Source organism: Notamacropus eugenii, chromosome 3 (assembly GCF_028372415.1).
Source record: "Notamacropus eugenii isolate mMacEug1 chromosome 3, mMacEug1.pri_v2, whole genome shotgun sequence".
Classification (NCBI taxonomy): Eukaryota; Metazoa; Chordata; class Mammalia; order Diprotodontia; family Macropodidae; genus Notamacropus; species Notamacropus eugenii.
Window position 1 is genome coordinate 177,677,003 of NC_092874.1, and position 16,796 is coordinate 177,693,798.

Consider the following 16,796-nt stretch of genomic DNA (forward strand, 5'->3'; position numbering starts at 1 on the left):
ACTACCTCTTTATACTATAGTTATATAAGATGATTAAGTTCCTTGAGGGATGGGACCACATCTTCATCTTGTATCGTTCTCAATAACTTATTCGTTTACACAGGCTAGGTAGTCAATATACATGATGAATGAATGAATGAATTCCTATAGTCAGAGTTCCAGACCTTGAAAGGTTCTTCTCACTGGGACATAACTGTCATTTAATCATCACCAATTAACTAACCCCTATCATGTGTTTATGAATGCTTCTGTCTGTCTTTTCCACAAATTCAATTAGATCTACACCGTTGCCCAAATCCCAGCTTTCTGCTTTTTCTACCTAGTACAAACCAAAGGGTTTCCCAGTGGGGCACATATTAGCAAGAGAAGTGAAAAGCTAACCCTCCAGCTATGATTGTCACCCTTCTGATTTATTGAAACGCTGCAAAGCATGTGAGTGGGTGAGTGGAGTCACTAGGTACTGGCCCAATGCATGCTTTATTTACATTTGTGTGCTCTTTGTACCTTTCATACTTTTTTAAATGTCTTCAACATTTTCCCTCCCTTTAAAGACATGTAAGTAATTTTAAAAGAAATTCTTAAATTTTCTTGTATTATTTTGAGAAGAAAAAAGTCACCATTGTTTTTTTTCCCTTAGGAAAACCTCTTTTTTGTGATGGAATATCTCAATGGAGGAGACCTAATGTACCATATCCAAAACTGCCACAAGTTTGATCTTTGTAGGGCCACGTAAGTACCATCTAATGGTTGGAATTTTCCTCATTTTCATGGCTGCTGATTGTGTATTGCCAGAGGGCAGAAGTCACTGATTCAACCTAAGCATCATGGATAAAAAACTGTCTTCAGTCAGGAAAACCTTGGCCTGTCTGGGGAACTTTGATCCAGTCACTTTCTTAATGGCATGTCACTTTCTAAGACTATAATAATTGCATAACGGGGCAGCTAGGTGGCGCAGTGGATAAGAGCATCAGTGCAGGAGTCAGGAGGACCTGTGTTCAAATCTCACCTCAGACACTTGACACTCACTAGCTGTGTGACCTTGGCCAAGTCACTTAACCCCAATTGCCTCATCCTAGGTCATCTCCAGTCATCCTGAGGAATATCTGGTCACTGGATTCAGATGGCTCTGGAGGAGAAATGAGGCTGGTGACCTGCACAGCCCTCCCTCACTCAAAACAAAGTCAAGTACAAGTCATGTCATCATTTCTCTTATGGCATGGTCTTCTTCAGCAATGACGAACACACACAATTGCAGAACAATTCTTTATTTGCACTGGTAAAAGGAATTTTGTCACTGGAAGTTCTCCATACAAATGCAACCCCTAGTGTGATCCAAACTATACCTCTCTCTTTAAATGAGTCTCCAAGAACTCACTGCATACTTCCAGCTGGATTCTCCATGGTCATCACAAACTCAACATGTCCAAAACCAGAACTCATTATCTTCACTCCCTGCATCTGCCTTTCTTCCATATTTCTCAGTTCCTTTGAGGGCAACACCATGTCCCTAGATGTTATTTCCCCAGTTGCCATAGCCCAATTCCAGGACAAATTTCCACCTCAGGGAATGTCTCCAATAGGAAAACACTCTGCTTGTGAGGCTTCCACTGTGAATCTTTACGTTGCACTTTTCCTAGTCTTTAAATAAGCCAATTAATTTCTTACCAAGCTTACAACCATGTTCATTTCTATATAATCTGGACACATATCCCATGAGTTTAAGTCAACTTGATTGGACTCAGTGCTTGGAGTAGAAGAAAAGGAAGGCTGAAGAATGGCATAAGGGAAACAATACTAGACTTGGTGGCAAAAAAGCTCTGTATTCAAATCCTTTTTCCCCTGTCACTGAAACTCAGAGTCAAAGGAGATCCCCAAATTCAACTATTCTAGTCAGGATCTAAATAAGAATCCTTTCTATATCCTCCAAAAGTGGCAATCTCGGGACTGTTTGAATACTTCTGGTGAGGGGAAAACTCACTATACCTTCTGAAGTAAATTTCTACTTTTAAACAGCTATAATAGTTAAGAAAGTTTTCCTTATGTTGGGGCAAAAAACCCTCCCTTTTCATCTTCTATCTGTCTCTATTAGCTCAGCCCCATGCTATTAGCAGAACAACTCTGATCCCCCTTCCAGGAAGGATTCCAGGCCTCAGATACTTGTAATCAATCTTTATGAGCTCCTGAGTCTTCCCTTCCTGTACATCCCATCTTCTTTGGCATGGGCACCAGTTCTCCCATCATCCTGGTTGCCTGCCTCCAAATATACTTGACTCTGTCCATGGACCTGCTAAAATGTGCTCAGAAGTCACCAAATGTACCACCAGATGATATAAGAAGATGAGGGCAAAGCATTAGTGGAACCAGTTTCCATTATGGATATTTTTCATCTCCATGCATCCTGAGTACATATTAGCTTGACTGTCTGCTATCATCCCATTGTCTCAGATTGAGCAATCAATCTACTTAAATTCTAGATGAAGATAAGGACAGTCTTTTGCCTCTTTTGGTATCCCCATCGCTTAGCACAATGTCTGGCATATAGCAGGTACCTAGTAAATGTATATTATTAATATAAAAATATATGAATAATTATAATATATAAAATATATCATTAACAGAATATAAATAAATGTTTATTAATTGATTCTAAATTTTTTCACATGAATTGTTGTCTAGCTACTCCTCCCCTTTCATGTTGATTTTCAAACACAGACATTGGATTTTAGGCACATCATTATTAAATTTCTTCTTATGGAATAATTCTAATCTACAAAGACCTTATTGGTTCCTGATTCTTTTATCAATCACGTTTATCTAGCCATTCTAGCTTTGTGCAACAGAGAGTTGACAAGCAAGCCCTCTATGGTTTCATCCAAGTCACTGATGAAAATATAGCACAAAACCAAGGACAGCTCCCTTTGACACCCCATGACAGAACTCTCTCCAGGTTAAGATATCTCAATATTGATTATTCTTTGGCTCCAACTTTTTACCAGTTCTGAGTCAATTTAATCGTACTATCATCTAGCCTACCTTTTTCCATCTTGCCCAAAATGAGAGCATCCCACCTTTTTTCCACCACTTCCACAAGGACTGTTTGAAAGACTTTTGTTAAATGCTTTGCTGAAATGCTACGTCTAAACATTCCCTGATCTTATTATTGTTCGGTTCTTTTTTTAGTTAAATCTGATTCTTCTTTGGGATTTTCTTGGCAAAAATACTGAAATGGTTTGCTATTTCCTTCTCCATTTCATTTCACAAATAAGGAAACTGAGGCAGACAAAGTTAAGTGACTTGCCCAGGGTCACACATGTAGGAAGTGTCTGAGGCCAGATTTGAACTCAGAAAGAGGAATCTTCCTGACTCTAGGGCTAGCACTCTATCCACTGCACCACCTTAGCTACCCTTTCTCTGATCTACTGACTTAGTTATACTGTGAGAAAAGGAAACAAGGTTATTCTGTTGAATCATTATAACTCACAGTCATCACCGCTTCCCTTTTCTAAATGCTTACATACCATATCTTTAAAAGATAATCTTCAATTCTGCCAGGTGTCAAAGTCAAAAACATCAGAGCATAATTTGCACATTTCACTCTCTTTACTTTTTGAAAATCAGAACATCTGCCTGCTATTAATCCTGTAGCATCTTTTCCTGTCCTCCATAATCCTGCAGAGAGAGCTCAGAATCACATCTGATACTTTTTAATAATCTGAAAATGTAGTTTAAATGTAACCAAGCCTAGTAACTTGAACTCCTTAAGGACAGCTGTGTACCTACATGCTTCAAAGGAATGTTTAAAATATTAAAATATTTCTAGTCATAAGTAGTTATATCTGAAAATCTAATTTAATTTTTATAATTTTATTAAAACTACAAAAGGAAAAATATGTGTATCCTTCAGTTCAAAAGTAGCCTGGAAAAGCAGTTATTTAAAATGCATCCATGATGATTCCTGGTTCTCAATTCCTCCCCCAGGTTTTATGCTGCTGAAATTATTCTTGGACTACAGTTCCTTCATTCCAGAGGCATCATCTACAGGTAGGTTCTGTTCCTTGAGAAGAATTTCTTAAATTCTGCTTCATTCATCAGAGTTGCACTGACCCAACTGTATTTGAAAGGCAGCCACATGCAGTGGTGGTTGGATATTCTGTACCTATGTCTTGTGCACATACATCAATACTTTAAGGATCTGGGACTTTGGGAGTTTGGAAGCTCCCTCCATCTTGCAATCTTAGCCTAAAACTGAGAGAGGTTAAGTGACTTGGTCCATGATGATACGCAGGACCACCCTGCCTCTCAGACCTTAGTGTCTATCCAGAGAAAATGGCACCATTTCACTGCCTTTTCCCTCACTTCTTCTCTTCTTAACCCTTTCTTTTTTACCCCTCTCTCATGCTGGTACTGGCTGCTTCTTGTCATCCATTTATGCTTAAGCTAATTGCTCTATTTTTAAATTCCATTCCTCTTTGCATACAAATCTATAAGAGGTCAAATTTTAGAAAGGCGGGAAGAGGAGGAAGATGGGAAATGTCACTGGAAGAAGCAGCAGAATTGTATTAAAGCAAAGTACAACGATTGCTATGGCTAATGATGATTTCTAAGTCAACCATGGGGCAGCTAGGTGACACAATGAATAGATTACCAGGCTTGGAGTCATGAAGACTCATCTTGCTGAGTTCAAATCTGGCCTCAAGCACTTATTAGTTCTGTGACCCTAGGTAAGTCACTTAACTAAGTTTACCTCAGTTTCCTCATTTGTAAAATGAGCTGGAGAAGACAATGGCAAACCTCTCTGGTATCTTTGTCAAGAAAACCCCAAATGGGGTCATGAAGAGTCAGAGTCAGATAAGACTGAAAATGACTAAACAAGTCAACAAGAATAACAAAAAAGGTTTTATGTTCACTACAGAAAGAAATTCTATACTTTACACTTTAGACACAAGCCTGCCAAAAACAATTTTTATTAAATTTGAGTAAGCATTTTTGCTTAGAGAAAAACAGCACCAAAGACAGAATCTATCCTATAACTCTGAAAATCTCTAACATAAGCCATTTCACAGTTAATTATATCATTCACAAACAATAAATGAAACTCCACAAAGAGATAAAACATATTTGGAGCACTCCAGGTAAAGTTCAATTAACAGGCTGCATCATAAAAACTAAAATTTAATTTTTTTAAAAAGAAACCAATAATCTTTTCACTTTTGGCATACCCTTAGTGAATCATTTTCCTGAAACCATTCAGTGTCTTTTTGATCACTCCCTTTCAGGATGCTCCTTTCCAACGGGTCCAAAGTAGAGATACTTGCCCAGAAGTAATCAAGATTTCTTCCTTCCTCAGTTTGATGATTAACATAATCTCATTAATGTGGATCCAACCATATCGATAGCATAGTCTCTCCCCTAATTACTTCATGTAGGAGTCCTTTCCAGGGATGATCCAGAGAAAAAGGAGTAGGCTTCCTTTTGGAATTGATAGTTAAAGACTGATAAGATTTCTCATTCAGATTAGTCCAAAGACTGCAAATAATTTAAAAATATTTAATGTTTCTAAAAGATGTAGGAGGAAGAAAGAAGGAGAAGGGTTAATCTCCTTCCACATACATCAGTGTGCTCTGTTGAAGAAACAAAGAAGTTTACAATGAATTTTAGAAAGACTTCTGTCAAGAATAGTTAAAAAGAACTTTGGGTGCTTAAAGGAACCTGGTTTTAATTGTTCAGGAAGCATACTTATATAGAACACCATTTTGACAATAAACTTTCAAATTTTTATCATGTTGGTACTATGTACTAGGTACCATACTAAGTACTAGAGATAGAACAATATTGCAGTCCATGCACTCAAAGAGATTATGTTTTACGAGATCTAGGAGGGGGTAAGGGAGGGGAAGAATGAACATAAGTAAGTAGAATATAAAGTAGAAGGGAACAGATATGAAGAAAAGTTGTGGAAGGAGAAGGATTAGGGCTTGACAAGTGATGATATTACAAGGAGTGAGAGATGGGGAAGCGTCAAAGATGACTGAGGTTTCAAGATTGAGTGCCTGGGAGAATGTAGTATCTTCAGTGGGACAGGGGTAAAGGAAGTTTAAGGGGAAGAAATAATTTTAGACGTTGTTAACAATCCATTTCCAAATTCTAGTGACGATTACAACCCATACTCACAGAGAACTTAGCTAGGTATAATTATTGATGCTAAAACAAGTGACAGGTCTTCTTTATACCAATATAGAATATGTCACAGCCCCTACCTGAGATCAAACTGGTTGCATCTTCAAAACAAAGAAACAAAAACCCAATAGTCAATATATCAAAAATATGGTCGACTCCACTAGACCTATAGATTGGCCTTAATGATGCCAAAACTTTGGGGTTTATACTGTTTTATGCCCAGGGGAAAAAACAAAAGGAGTTGGCACTTTTGCCACCGATCCAAGACAGCCAATGGAAATTAAGAATAAGGTATGAAAGAGCAAAGGCAAGGATTTATACAGTTTCATTGGTGATAACTGGTTTGCACCTATGGATTGATTAGTTATTTCTGTCTTTATGATACCATTCCCCTCCCCCCTACTGATCAAAGTGCCACAGACAAGTTAAGTTTGTGGTGCTTCTGGAGAATTCAGACAGAAACGTCTAGAAGACAATAAGTTTCAGACATGGAATTCAGGGCAGAACTTGGGTCTAGGAGTCACCCACAAAGAAATAATCACTAAACTCCAGATAACTAGGAGATCAGTAAGTAAGAGAATAAAGAGAAAGGCAAGAATCAGGCCTAGGACAGAGATTTAGGAAACCCCCATGATTAGAAGTCAGAAGGAAATGATGAACCATAAGAGACTAAGACTCTTTTTTATCTGGTCAGACAAATTACAAGATTACTAGGAGAGAGTACTCACTGTCTTGGAAGCTGAGAGAAAATACCAAAAAAAAAAAATGAGAAAGAGAAAATATCCAAAGAGAATAAGGGAAGATTGTTAGCAGATATGTCAAAAAGGATGAAAATTTTTAAAAGGTCATCTAATATAGAAACTGAGATTTATTGATGACCTGATTAAGCAATTTCAGCAGCATAGCAGGATTAGAGACCAGATTACATAGAATTAAGAGATAAAGGAATAATGTAAATCCCTTGGGATTGAGAACTATTTTCATTTTTGACTTTGTATCCTTAGGCTTTTATTGATCTATCCCAATGCCTGGCACCTTGTAAACATATACTTGATAATGCTGTTGAATGAAATTAAGTTGGGTGGGTAGTGAATAGACACAGATTGTAGCTGACTAAAATACTATGGCAGCAGAAGAGAGGAGACATGGAATGATAACTTGAAACAATGGCAGACTCAAGGGAGGTTTTGTTAAAGGAGAAAGTAAGGACAGCCTAAGGAACACAAATAAAGGAGCTGACATTGACAAAGAGTAAAGCATCTTTCTCCTCTGAGACCAGAGCAAAGGAGAAGAAGATGGGCAAGGATGTAGAGAGGTTTTTGAAAAAAACAAGAGAAGTGATGAGGAGTCTAACGATGATAGTGTTGATGTCAGTAAAGTAGGAAGTGGGGTCTGCTACTGAGACAAAAGTGAATGAAAGTGGTCCTGGGGACTTAAGAAAAGGAAAATGCATGGAATAGCTCTTTGTAGATGTCACTATGATAATCAATTAGACTTTGACAATGACAAATAAATGAAGTAAAAGTTCTTTGGATATGGATTAGGAAGCTGTTCTTATGGAATAGTTTTATAGCTTTACCAACTTTTAAAAAAAAAAAACGCTGAAACAGTATTTGTCAAAATCTTAGAACTTTGCTATAAAAAATGAAAACCCTCAAAACATATTTCTAATGACGATTAGCAAAAGAGGATTATAGATATAATGTTGCAGTTGAAAAGCACTGTAGTGGACTGAAGATCAGAAAAGTAAAATCATTTTTCTAAGATCAATGGGTTTAGTTAGAGAAATAAGTGAACTAGAACATAGAGGCTCCATATCATATCATATCATGCTGCAATTGGTGTATTCAGGTTTGGTGGTTACATAGAATCTTCATATTTCAATTGTTGGGAGTGTGTGTTTGTGTTTGTGTGTGTGTGTGTGAGTGTACTCACACATACACACGCATACCCATATACATATACATATATATGTATATATATACACACACACACATATATATTTTAAAAACTCAATTTTCTTTTTGGATAGTATTTTTTAAAAATGCATGAGTACATCATACAATATGTTTTTAAAGCTTTAGTAGCTACTGAAATCTAATTAAATTGTCAGGCAAGTAATTTAGTGTAGATATTGTAATTGAGGTTGTTGGGAAGAATGATTTGTTAAGAAATCACTGTTTCCTAAGTACATTCTGGCTCATCTAATCTGTTTTGTTTGTTTTTCATAGCAGACTAAGCAAGGGCTTAGTATGACTTCCCTTAACTATTCTTAATGTTTTACTCATAAAATAAAAATTAAGTAGTACCAAGGAAGCAAGAGACAGGGAGTTTTCACAGAATATAAGATTGATGATCATAGATTTTGAGATGAAAGAGACTTTATAGATCTTCTCTAACTCCTGACTAAATCATGGATTCTGTTTACAACATTCTCAAGAAGTGCTCAGTCATCTTCATCACAAGCTCATGTGATGGGGAGCATTACCACAAAGCAGTCCTTTCCACTCTGTGGTATTTCTAATGGTTAGGAAATTTTTCCATAAGTTAAACTAATCTCAACATTAGTTGAACCAAACTTCGTTAAAACTTCTACCCACTTGTTTTAGTTCTATAGTCTGGGCCAGACAGAACATTTCTGATCCCTCTTCCCCATGAAAGTTTTTCAACTGTTTGAAAATTTCTATCATATCACCCTCTAAACATAACCAGTTCTTTCACTGTATTCTCTTATAAAATATTTAAAGTTGCTTTACCATCTTGGTTCATGTTCCTCTGGATGAGGTCCATCTTGTCAAAGTATTTTTCAAAAAAAGAGACACAACAGAATAGGAACTAAATCTCCAAATGTCATCTAGCAAGATCAGTATACGATATTGCTTCCCTTGCTGTAGGTGCCATCCTTCTAACATAGCAAATAGATCTCATATCTCCACAAAATTCAGTGACTCATCATGATGGGGAGATGACCTAGAGTTCTTCAAGGCTATGCTAATGGAGCATGAGTTCCGGCAGGTTCAAACCTTCAAATATAATCCCAGTGACAGTTCATGTCTGCTTCCTAAAAATCAACCTAAGCACATACAGGCTGCCATCAGTGCCACTAGGTAATCAATTCTTTGTCAATGGCAATGGAAAATATGTGGTGGTCTCATTTCTGGAGGTCTTCATTCTGTCTCTTCAGTAAAAGTGACAGAATGAATGAAAGGAAAGTAGAGGGTAGGAACAATCACACTGTTTTTAAGGGGGTCTACTAACATTAATAACTTTTGGTGCTCTAAATGTAAGACCTTTGTCCAGAGTACAGGGAATCAAAATATTACTAGAAGATCCAAGTCATAACAATCAACATTTCCAATATAAATGAGAATACAAGACAAAAGGGAACTACAACTAAATGATGGGGTGACTCATAGATTCTTACTGAAGAGACAAATAAAGGAGTTAGTTTTTATCAGATATCCAAAGATAACTAGAAATATAGGACATCCTGTCTTAAAAATGATGAACCCAAGCTAAAATACCACTTTGGACATAATTGCAGCTTGTTTGTAAACATCTGTTGCAGAAAATAAGGAGAGGATAGCTAGATAGATAGATAGATAGATAGATAGATAGATAGATAGATAGATAGATAGATAGATAGATAGATGGATGAATAGACGGATAGATAGGAGATATAATACATATATGTGTGTACATATGTAAATATATATACATATATATGTCATATAAATGTAAAATTTAAAACTGTTCTCCATAAAGGAGTCTCCCAAATGTATGTCAAAACATACAAGAGTCCTTGAAAGGTACAACAAAACTTAGTTTAATGACCCTCTGATTATCAATATCCAATGAGGCATAAAATAGTGAAACTTGCTCACCAAAGGTGGTCACCACTACCAAGAAGAATGTCCATTACAGAGTCCAAATAAAAGAGAAGTTCTGTACAGAGAATGAGGTCCTCCAGATTCTCCTGTTTGTGGGCAACAGTCTAATGATTCCATCAAGCCTCTCCTTATGTTGCATTCAAAATCACGCAAAAGAATTAAGCTTAACTATACACACAGATGAAAATCCAAATGACTGATGAATGCATGCAGTTGGGCCCACAGCCCATAGAACTTGTCCATTGTTACACATTCCTTGGACGATACTACAGTATGGACAGTGAGCTAGACCTGGAATTGAATGGAAGGAGCAGAGGTGGCTAGACTATATTTGTGCAACACTTTGAATGACTCCAAGACTCTTCCTGAAACAAAAACTCATCTTCCTCAGATTCTTCCAGTGAAGCCATCATCATGCCATCGTCTCAGAACAAAACTGTAGGTTATCCAAAGAGCAATATAGAGATACGTGATGGGTGTAAATGGAGTGCAGTGCATTAACCAGTGAAGGATTATGCATAAAAGTTATCATGAAAGAGATTTATAACTGGAAAAGAGGGTGAGCTGGTCACATAGCAAAGGTGAATAATAACTTAAAATCTGTGTCCCAATGATAAACATGTTTTTGTTCAATACTCCATATATAAAGGCATCTTGCACCTATGAGATGGATCTGCAGGCAAATATGAGGGACTGGAAAAAATCCTTCCAATGCATTCTGCCCCCATCTCCCAAAGCAAGTTATGATAGGGTTCACCAAGACCATATTCTTACCTTAGAGGGACCCAGAAGAAGAGAGTCCCCAGAGCACAGTCTTGGGGTCTTCTAAGTCAGTTCATGAACTAAGGATCATCTGCTCTGTTCCTTTAATAGCTGCCATACTGTACATTATTTTTCTTGACTAACTGATGCCAATTTTATATTTTTTTACCTATATTGTCAGACGTCTGGATTCAACAAGAAATTGTTGGTCTTGCACTCTTCCCATTACTGTGACTATCCAAAGCAGGGATGTCTTAAAAGTGTCATTTGTTCTAATATCTCTTTTTTCTGACTCAGCTTGTCTCTGCAAATAGTAGTAGCTAGGCAGTGCAGTGGACAGAGCACTGGACCTCGATTCAGGAAAACCCGAGTTTAAATTTCTACTTAGTTGTGTGATCCTGAGCAAATCACTTAGCTTGTTCATCTTAGTTTCCTCATCTGTAAAAATGGGGATAATAACCTGGGTTGTTGTGATGTTTAAATGAGGTCATAATTGTGAAGCTCTTAGCCCAATGCATGACACATAGTAGCTGATACACGTTTATTATCATTATTATTACCACTACTGTCATTATTATTCACATCACTGGTGATGATAGAGTTACTCCTCACAGCAGTTGGATATATTCTTTATTTTGGAAGTATATATCTTTATAAATTAGATTTTATTGTGTGAGGGGAAAAGGTTACATTGATCCTGTCCTATTGGATGTGAGTCAGAGAATTGCAGGCTGACCTTTTTTTAATTAATGCATTGGGCAGCCTTTCTTTCAGCCCTCTTTGATCCTGAGTAAAGTTTGAGTTTTTTATAAAATAGCAGCATAGATTTAGAACAAGAAAGAATTTTGAGATCATCTAATCCAGCCCCTTTCTTTTTGTGGTCATTTTATACACTAAAACTGAACAGTATTCAAGAGGGGCAATAGCTAAGGCTATGGTGAGCCAGGTTAGAGTTTTCCTTTTTAAAGAAAAGAAAACAAAAAAAAGAAGAGTAAGGAAAGTCCTGTCACTAACTTTGTGAAATTGATTCCCTGATGTTCCTCACTGATCTCATTCATCTCCCTGAAGCTGGTTTAATATTCAGAGATCTCCTTCAGAAGTAGTAAGTAGTCTGGTAAGTAGTCTACAAGTTCTCCTCCTACATGGTGGCTTGGTGATTGTCATGAACAACATTTTAAAAATAAAATAACTTCCAATACCAATTTATCTTCTAATTCAGTGATTATGAATAGAAGTGTCTAATTAAAGATCACAAAGAATCACAGGCAAATGATATAAGTAACTATACTTTTGGACTCTTGTTGACCCTGACCCTATACCATAAGCTCCACAGTTTACAGTCATTACAAAGTGTTTCATGCTATGTTATAGTTGAATTGTTTCAGTTGTGATCGACTCTCTGTGACTCCATTTGGGATTTTTCTTGGCAAGGATACCAGAGAGGTTTGCCACTTCCTTCTCTGGCTCATTTTACAGACGAGGAAACTGAGGTAAACAGGGTTAAGTGACTTGTCCAGGGTCACGCAGCTAGTGTCTAAGGCCAGATTTGAACGCATGAAAATGAGTCTCCATAACTCCAGGACCAGCACTCTATTTACTGTGCCATGTAGTTGCCCTTCAAGCAGGATCCTCCTACTGCTCACTCCCAGAACCCATGCTGTTCAAGTTGTCATTTGTCATTTCAGTCTTTAAGTATTTAGGAAAGCATTCACATATTTCAGACTTCAACGCAGATTGCTTCTTTCTGGACAACAACATCCAAAAAACTGACAATCAGTTCCATATTAGCACTGGCATTAATAAATTCATTCCTCCCCAGTTTTCCATTTTGACTATATTTCAAATATTCCATCCTCATGATCTGCATTATTTCTAAGAGGACTCAAGTTCTGTGCTCTTATCTTAGATACTCAATGGTGGCACTACAAACTCAGCTTATCAAACAAGTTGCTAGAAAGTGTGAGTGAATTTAGAAGCACATCAGCTGTTAATTACCTATTAAGTTACCTTCTTTCCGTAGGAAAGAATCACATATCAAATTTTATAATCCAAAAATTAATTTTCTTATTCTTATATTTAGACAAGCTCTGAATTCCAGTTCAAACATATGACCATTCTTTCAGCTTTTTTTTTTCAAGGACATAATATTAATGGAAATTTTTTTCCCCACATCAAATTAGAATCTTGACATTCTTTCTAACTTCCTAAACCTTCTTCTTCTTTCCAGTTGTTAAGGAAAAAACCTTCCCAAATCATGACACAGCAGCTGACATGCACACTTTTAAACATTAGATACCACAAAAACATCTACAAGAATCATTCAGAGGAAGGCTACAAGCTCCCTCAAGCAATGTTCCCAATACTTGTTATTCCAAACAAAAGGATTCCTGATATTTTTCCAAATCCATCTCAGGATTCCAAAGTCTGTAAAATTAAGTTTAAAACCCACGACAAGTCTCAAGAAATAGAACAAAACAAGACAATTACAATTAATATAGTAGCTGAGTGGAGAGAAGACTCTTCACACTTAGTATATTTCACTCAGACCCATGGTTAGGCACTACAGAGTCCAGATAAGGCAAATGAGCACCAGGAGGCCAGATGACTCACCTATATTCACATGGTTGACAAGAAACAGATTCAGGGCCTGAACACAAATCTTCCCGGAATCCAAGTTCAGTGCATCCATTCTTATTTTTATTTCAAATTCTGCAGGTATTGTTTTCTCATTGAACATCAAGGCCAATACAACAGGACTCTACGATTACATGGTTAACAAATGAGATTTGCTAAATTCTCAAGACTGAAACATCTTTCAAGCTGAAGTTGGGACTTAGAACTTTTAGACCTAAGGTTCTTCTATTTTTCTTTTAGCTTAGTGATTTTTTAGAGGCTTTTGCATACTACTGAGATTTTAAATTCTCCCAGTCCACTGGTTAACAGGAATTACTTTATTTTCAAATCTCAAGACTGTTCCATTTACTTTTATATTCATATTGGAGGGCACACAGACCCATGCTGATCAGCATCAGATTAGTCATTCAGGACTGCTTACTTTCCAGTTTCAAAGTTAAAGCCTAAGCATGCTGAATGTTAGCATTCAAAATTGTCTCTCTTCACACTTACAAATGCAGCATTAGTGCTCTGACAGAAAGAGAAAGCTGAGTCAAACCTAGCTAACACACATTGCCAGCACTGTTCAGCAATATGCATGAACACATGCTTATTTTACAGATATTCCCAAAGTCTCATGAATTCTGAGCTCTGGCAATAGAGTGTCTTGGCAGATTACAACCGACAACTTGCATTCTCACAGGTCTATTTTGAAAACAGTAGTGTAAAATTACAGCATTGAAGTAAAATATACATTATTCCTATAACAAAATTTTTAGCTACAAGATTATCAGAGAGATTGTCATTCATTAAAATGAGAAGTTGCTTGATCAGAGTTGTTCACACCAAGGGCTTAAATTTAAATTACTTTTAAAATTAAATTAAATTACTTTTAATAGTAAACTAATTATAAATTATCACTATCCAATGAGAAGAGCGGGAAGCATGGAGGGCTGGCCTCAGAACTAAGATAACTTGGTTTACAGTCTTACCTCTGACACACACACTGGTGCCCCTAAGTAAGTCACAGCTTCTAGGCAACTTTTGTGACAATAACTTGCAGAGAAGATGCTGACCCGCAATGGATGAGAAATTTTTCTCACCCATAAGTTCCATGTGGCAATGAAATCATACATGAAATCCTTCCTCCTGTCTCTATCCCAGAGCTGCTCTGGAATGATAGAGAACAATACAAAACAAAAAGGAGAGATTCTCTGAGCCTCTTAGCCTATAGAAAGCTAAAGTGATGAGCATGAGTGAGTGTCTATTGTAAAGGAGATAAGTAGGGTCACTCCATGATCTGACATAACATCTGTATCCCACAATATTTCCACTTCCATAATGGGGGGCATTCGTTGGGGTAGTGAGAAAGGAACAGAAAAGAAAATGAGAATTGCTAGCTTACTCAAGCATTCTGGGCACAAATGTCCAAATGTTGTAGAATTTCAGTTCCTACTAAACAATCCATAGAGAAACATATCCAAAGGAAGTTAACCATGATGCTGGATATATCTAATATAATCATATTAAAGTCCATTTTTTCCATCATAAGTTTCACCAACCCATCAAAACAAAATTTAAACAAAGAATCATGCCTGATGTTTTGATTCACTGAGCATAATGAAGTTTTTATTCTGTTTCATGAATTGTCTTTCATTCAGTATAATAAATTTTGAAAGCAAAAGATGCAGTCCTTTTTCAGATTTTCTCCCATTTCCCTCTATTGCTGAGCCAGACTAAAAGGAGCAAAAGTAGACAAAATAGTACAGATATATATATGCTCAAATCAGGTTAGAAATTTCTTACCAAAAAAAAACTGCTATTTTTTTTTCTTATCCTAACTCTGATTTTATTAGGGGATATTTCTCCCTCTCATTGATGTGTGTGGGAATTTATTTTCAGAAAAAGAATACTTTTAAATATTCACAAGCCAACTGGTTCCATGCCAATTCTTACAACTTTTTTCTGTTCTTTCCTAAAGATAAGTTGGGGATAATGAAGGGAGAGCTCTTATCACACTTTCAAGTCCTAATATTAAAATGAAATTTGTGGTATTCTGTCATTGAAATGGTTTAAAAAGCTAACTACACTTCATTTATAACAGAGTTAGGAGCCTGATTTGTTTTTCCTCTGCAGTTCCTATGTTAGCCATTTGAAACATTTTTCTTCAAGTTTGGTAAGAGTTTTCCTAAATACTTGGGAAAGAAGAAGACATCCCTACAATTTGATAATGTTGTCAGAGGCAGTTTGGATGAATATTAAGCTACATGCTTATAGGAATTAAAGATGTCCTATTATTATTATTTTATTGAATTATTTTGTCTTTTTTTGTTCTACCTGTTGCTATGGGATTTCTAGCACTACACATCTTCTTGTAGTCTCTGCCTTAGTGTTTATGTATAGTAGATTTAGCTTACAGAAGACTTTCTTTTGTCCTCTTAGTAGACTGGTTAACAATAGCTTAATATTACTCTTTTTAAGACCTCGGGATCTATTTGGAAACACTCAGGATTTTTGATCCTCTGATTGGATATAGCCCAAAAGCTCTCTTAATTCATAATTTGTGATTGAACCTAATTGAGTTGACCATGGGGATTCTGATAAACCAATAGTCACATTCCAAAGGTTCCCCTGATTTATGGTTTAATTACAGGGATAATGGATTTCCTCTAAATTGAGTGATAGTCTCCCAGAACTGAACCTACTCAGCCATCATAGAGGAATATAATCTTCAAGTCAAGTTCCAGTTTTCTAGATAGTGTTCATTGACTACTGTATCTCTTCTTACTCTAGGAGTGATTATGGGATGCCTGCACTATTTATTTTTGATACCTGCAAATTACTGAGAGTGATCTCCCAGAAGTTCACAGATACCCATGCCCTGGGTGCTTTTATGTATAACAGAAAATAGCAAACTTTAAGTAGTAATATATTTAAAGGTCTACCAAAAGCCAAGAGGGGAATTTCAACTACTGATGACAGGTTTCTCTTTTAATTTGAGTGACAAGTTACCATGAAACAATCCTGCCCAATGTGTCAAATATTATGGGTTCAATTGACTTATTGTAGGAGACATGGCAAGTCTCTCCACTCCTTCCTTATCATTTAGTGCTCTTTAAATGAGTAGTTAAATCTGATAAGTGTGCCATGATGCTAGAGAAATTAAAGTTTATGAAAGGATAGAGGAACAGCTGACTAGGACTCAGATAAAGAATTGAGAACAAAGGACACAGGTGCTAAAATTTTCTTCCAGGTACTTCTAGAGGAGAGAATGTGTTCTTATATAGGCTATAAATAAAGTTAGAGGACCCAGGTACAAGTCTCAGCTCTGCCACTTACTTCCTATATGACCTT

The 16,796-nt window shown here is 36.6% G+C and overlaps 1 protein-coding gene across 1 annotated transcript in view; it reads left to right on the forward strand.

Moving 5' to 3' along the window:
• PRKCQ (protein kinase C theta) overlaps positions 1-16,796 on the forward strand; it is a 208,217-nt gene that overhangs the window by 145,317 nt on the left and 46,104 nt on the right. Inside the window, exons 13-14 of the mRNA XM_072653421.1 lie at positions 638-729; positions 3,979-4,041. Of these exons, the coding sequence (XP_072509522.1) occupies positions 638-729; positions 3,979-4,041 (155 nt within the window). The remainder of the gene's footprint in view (positions 1-637; positions 730-3,978; positions 4,042-16,796) is intronic.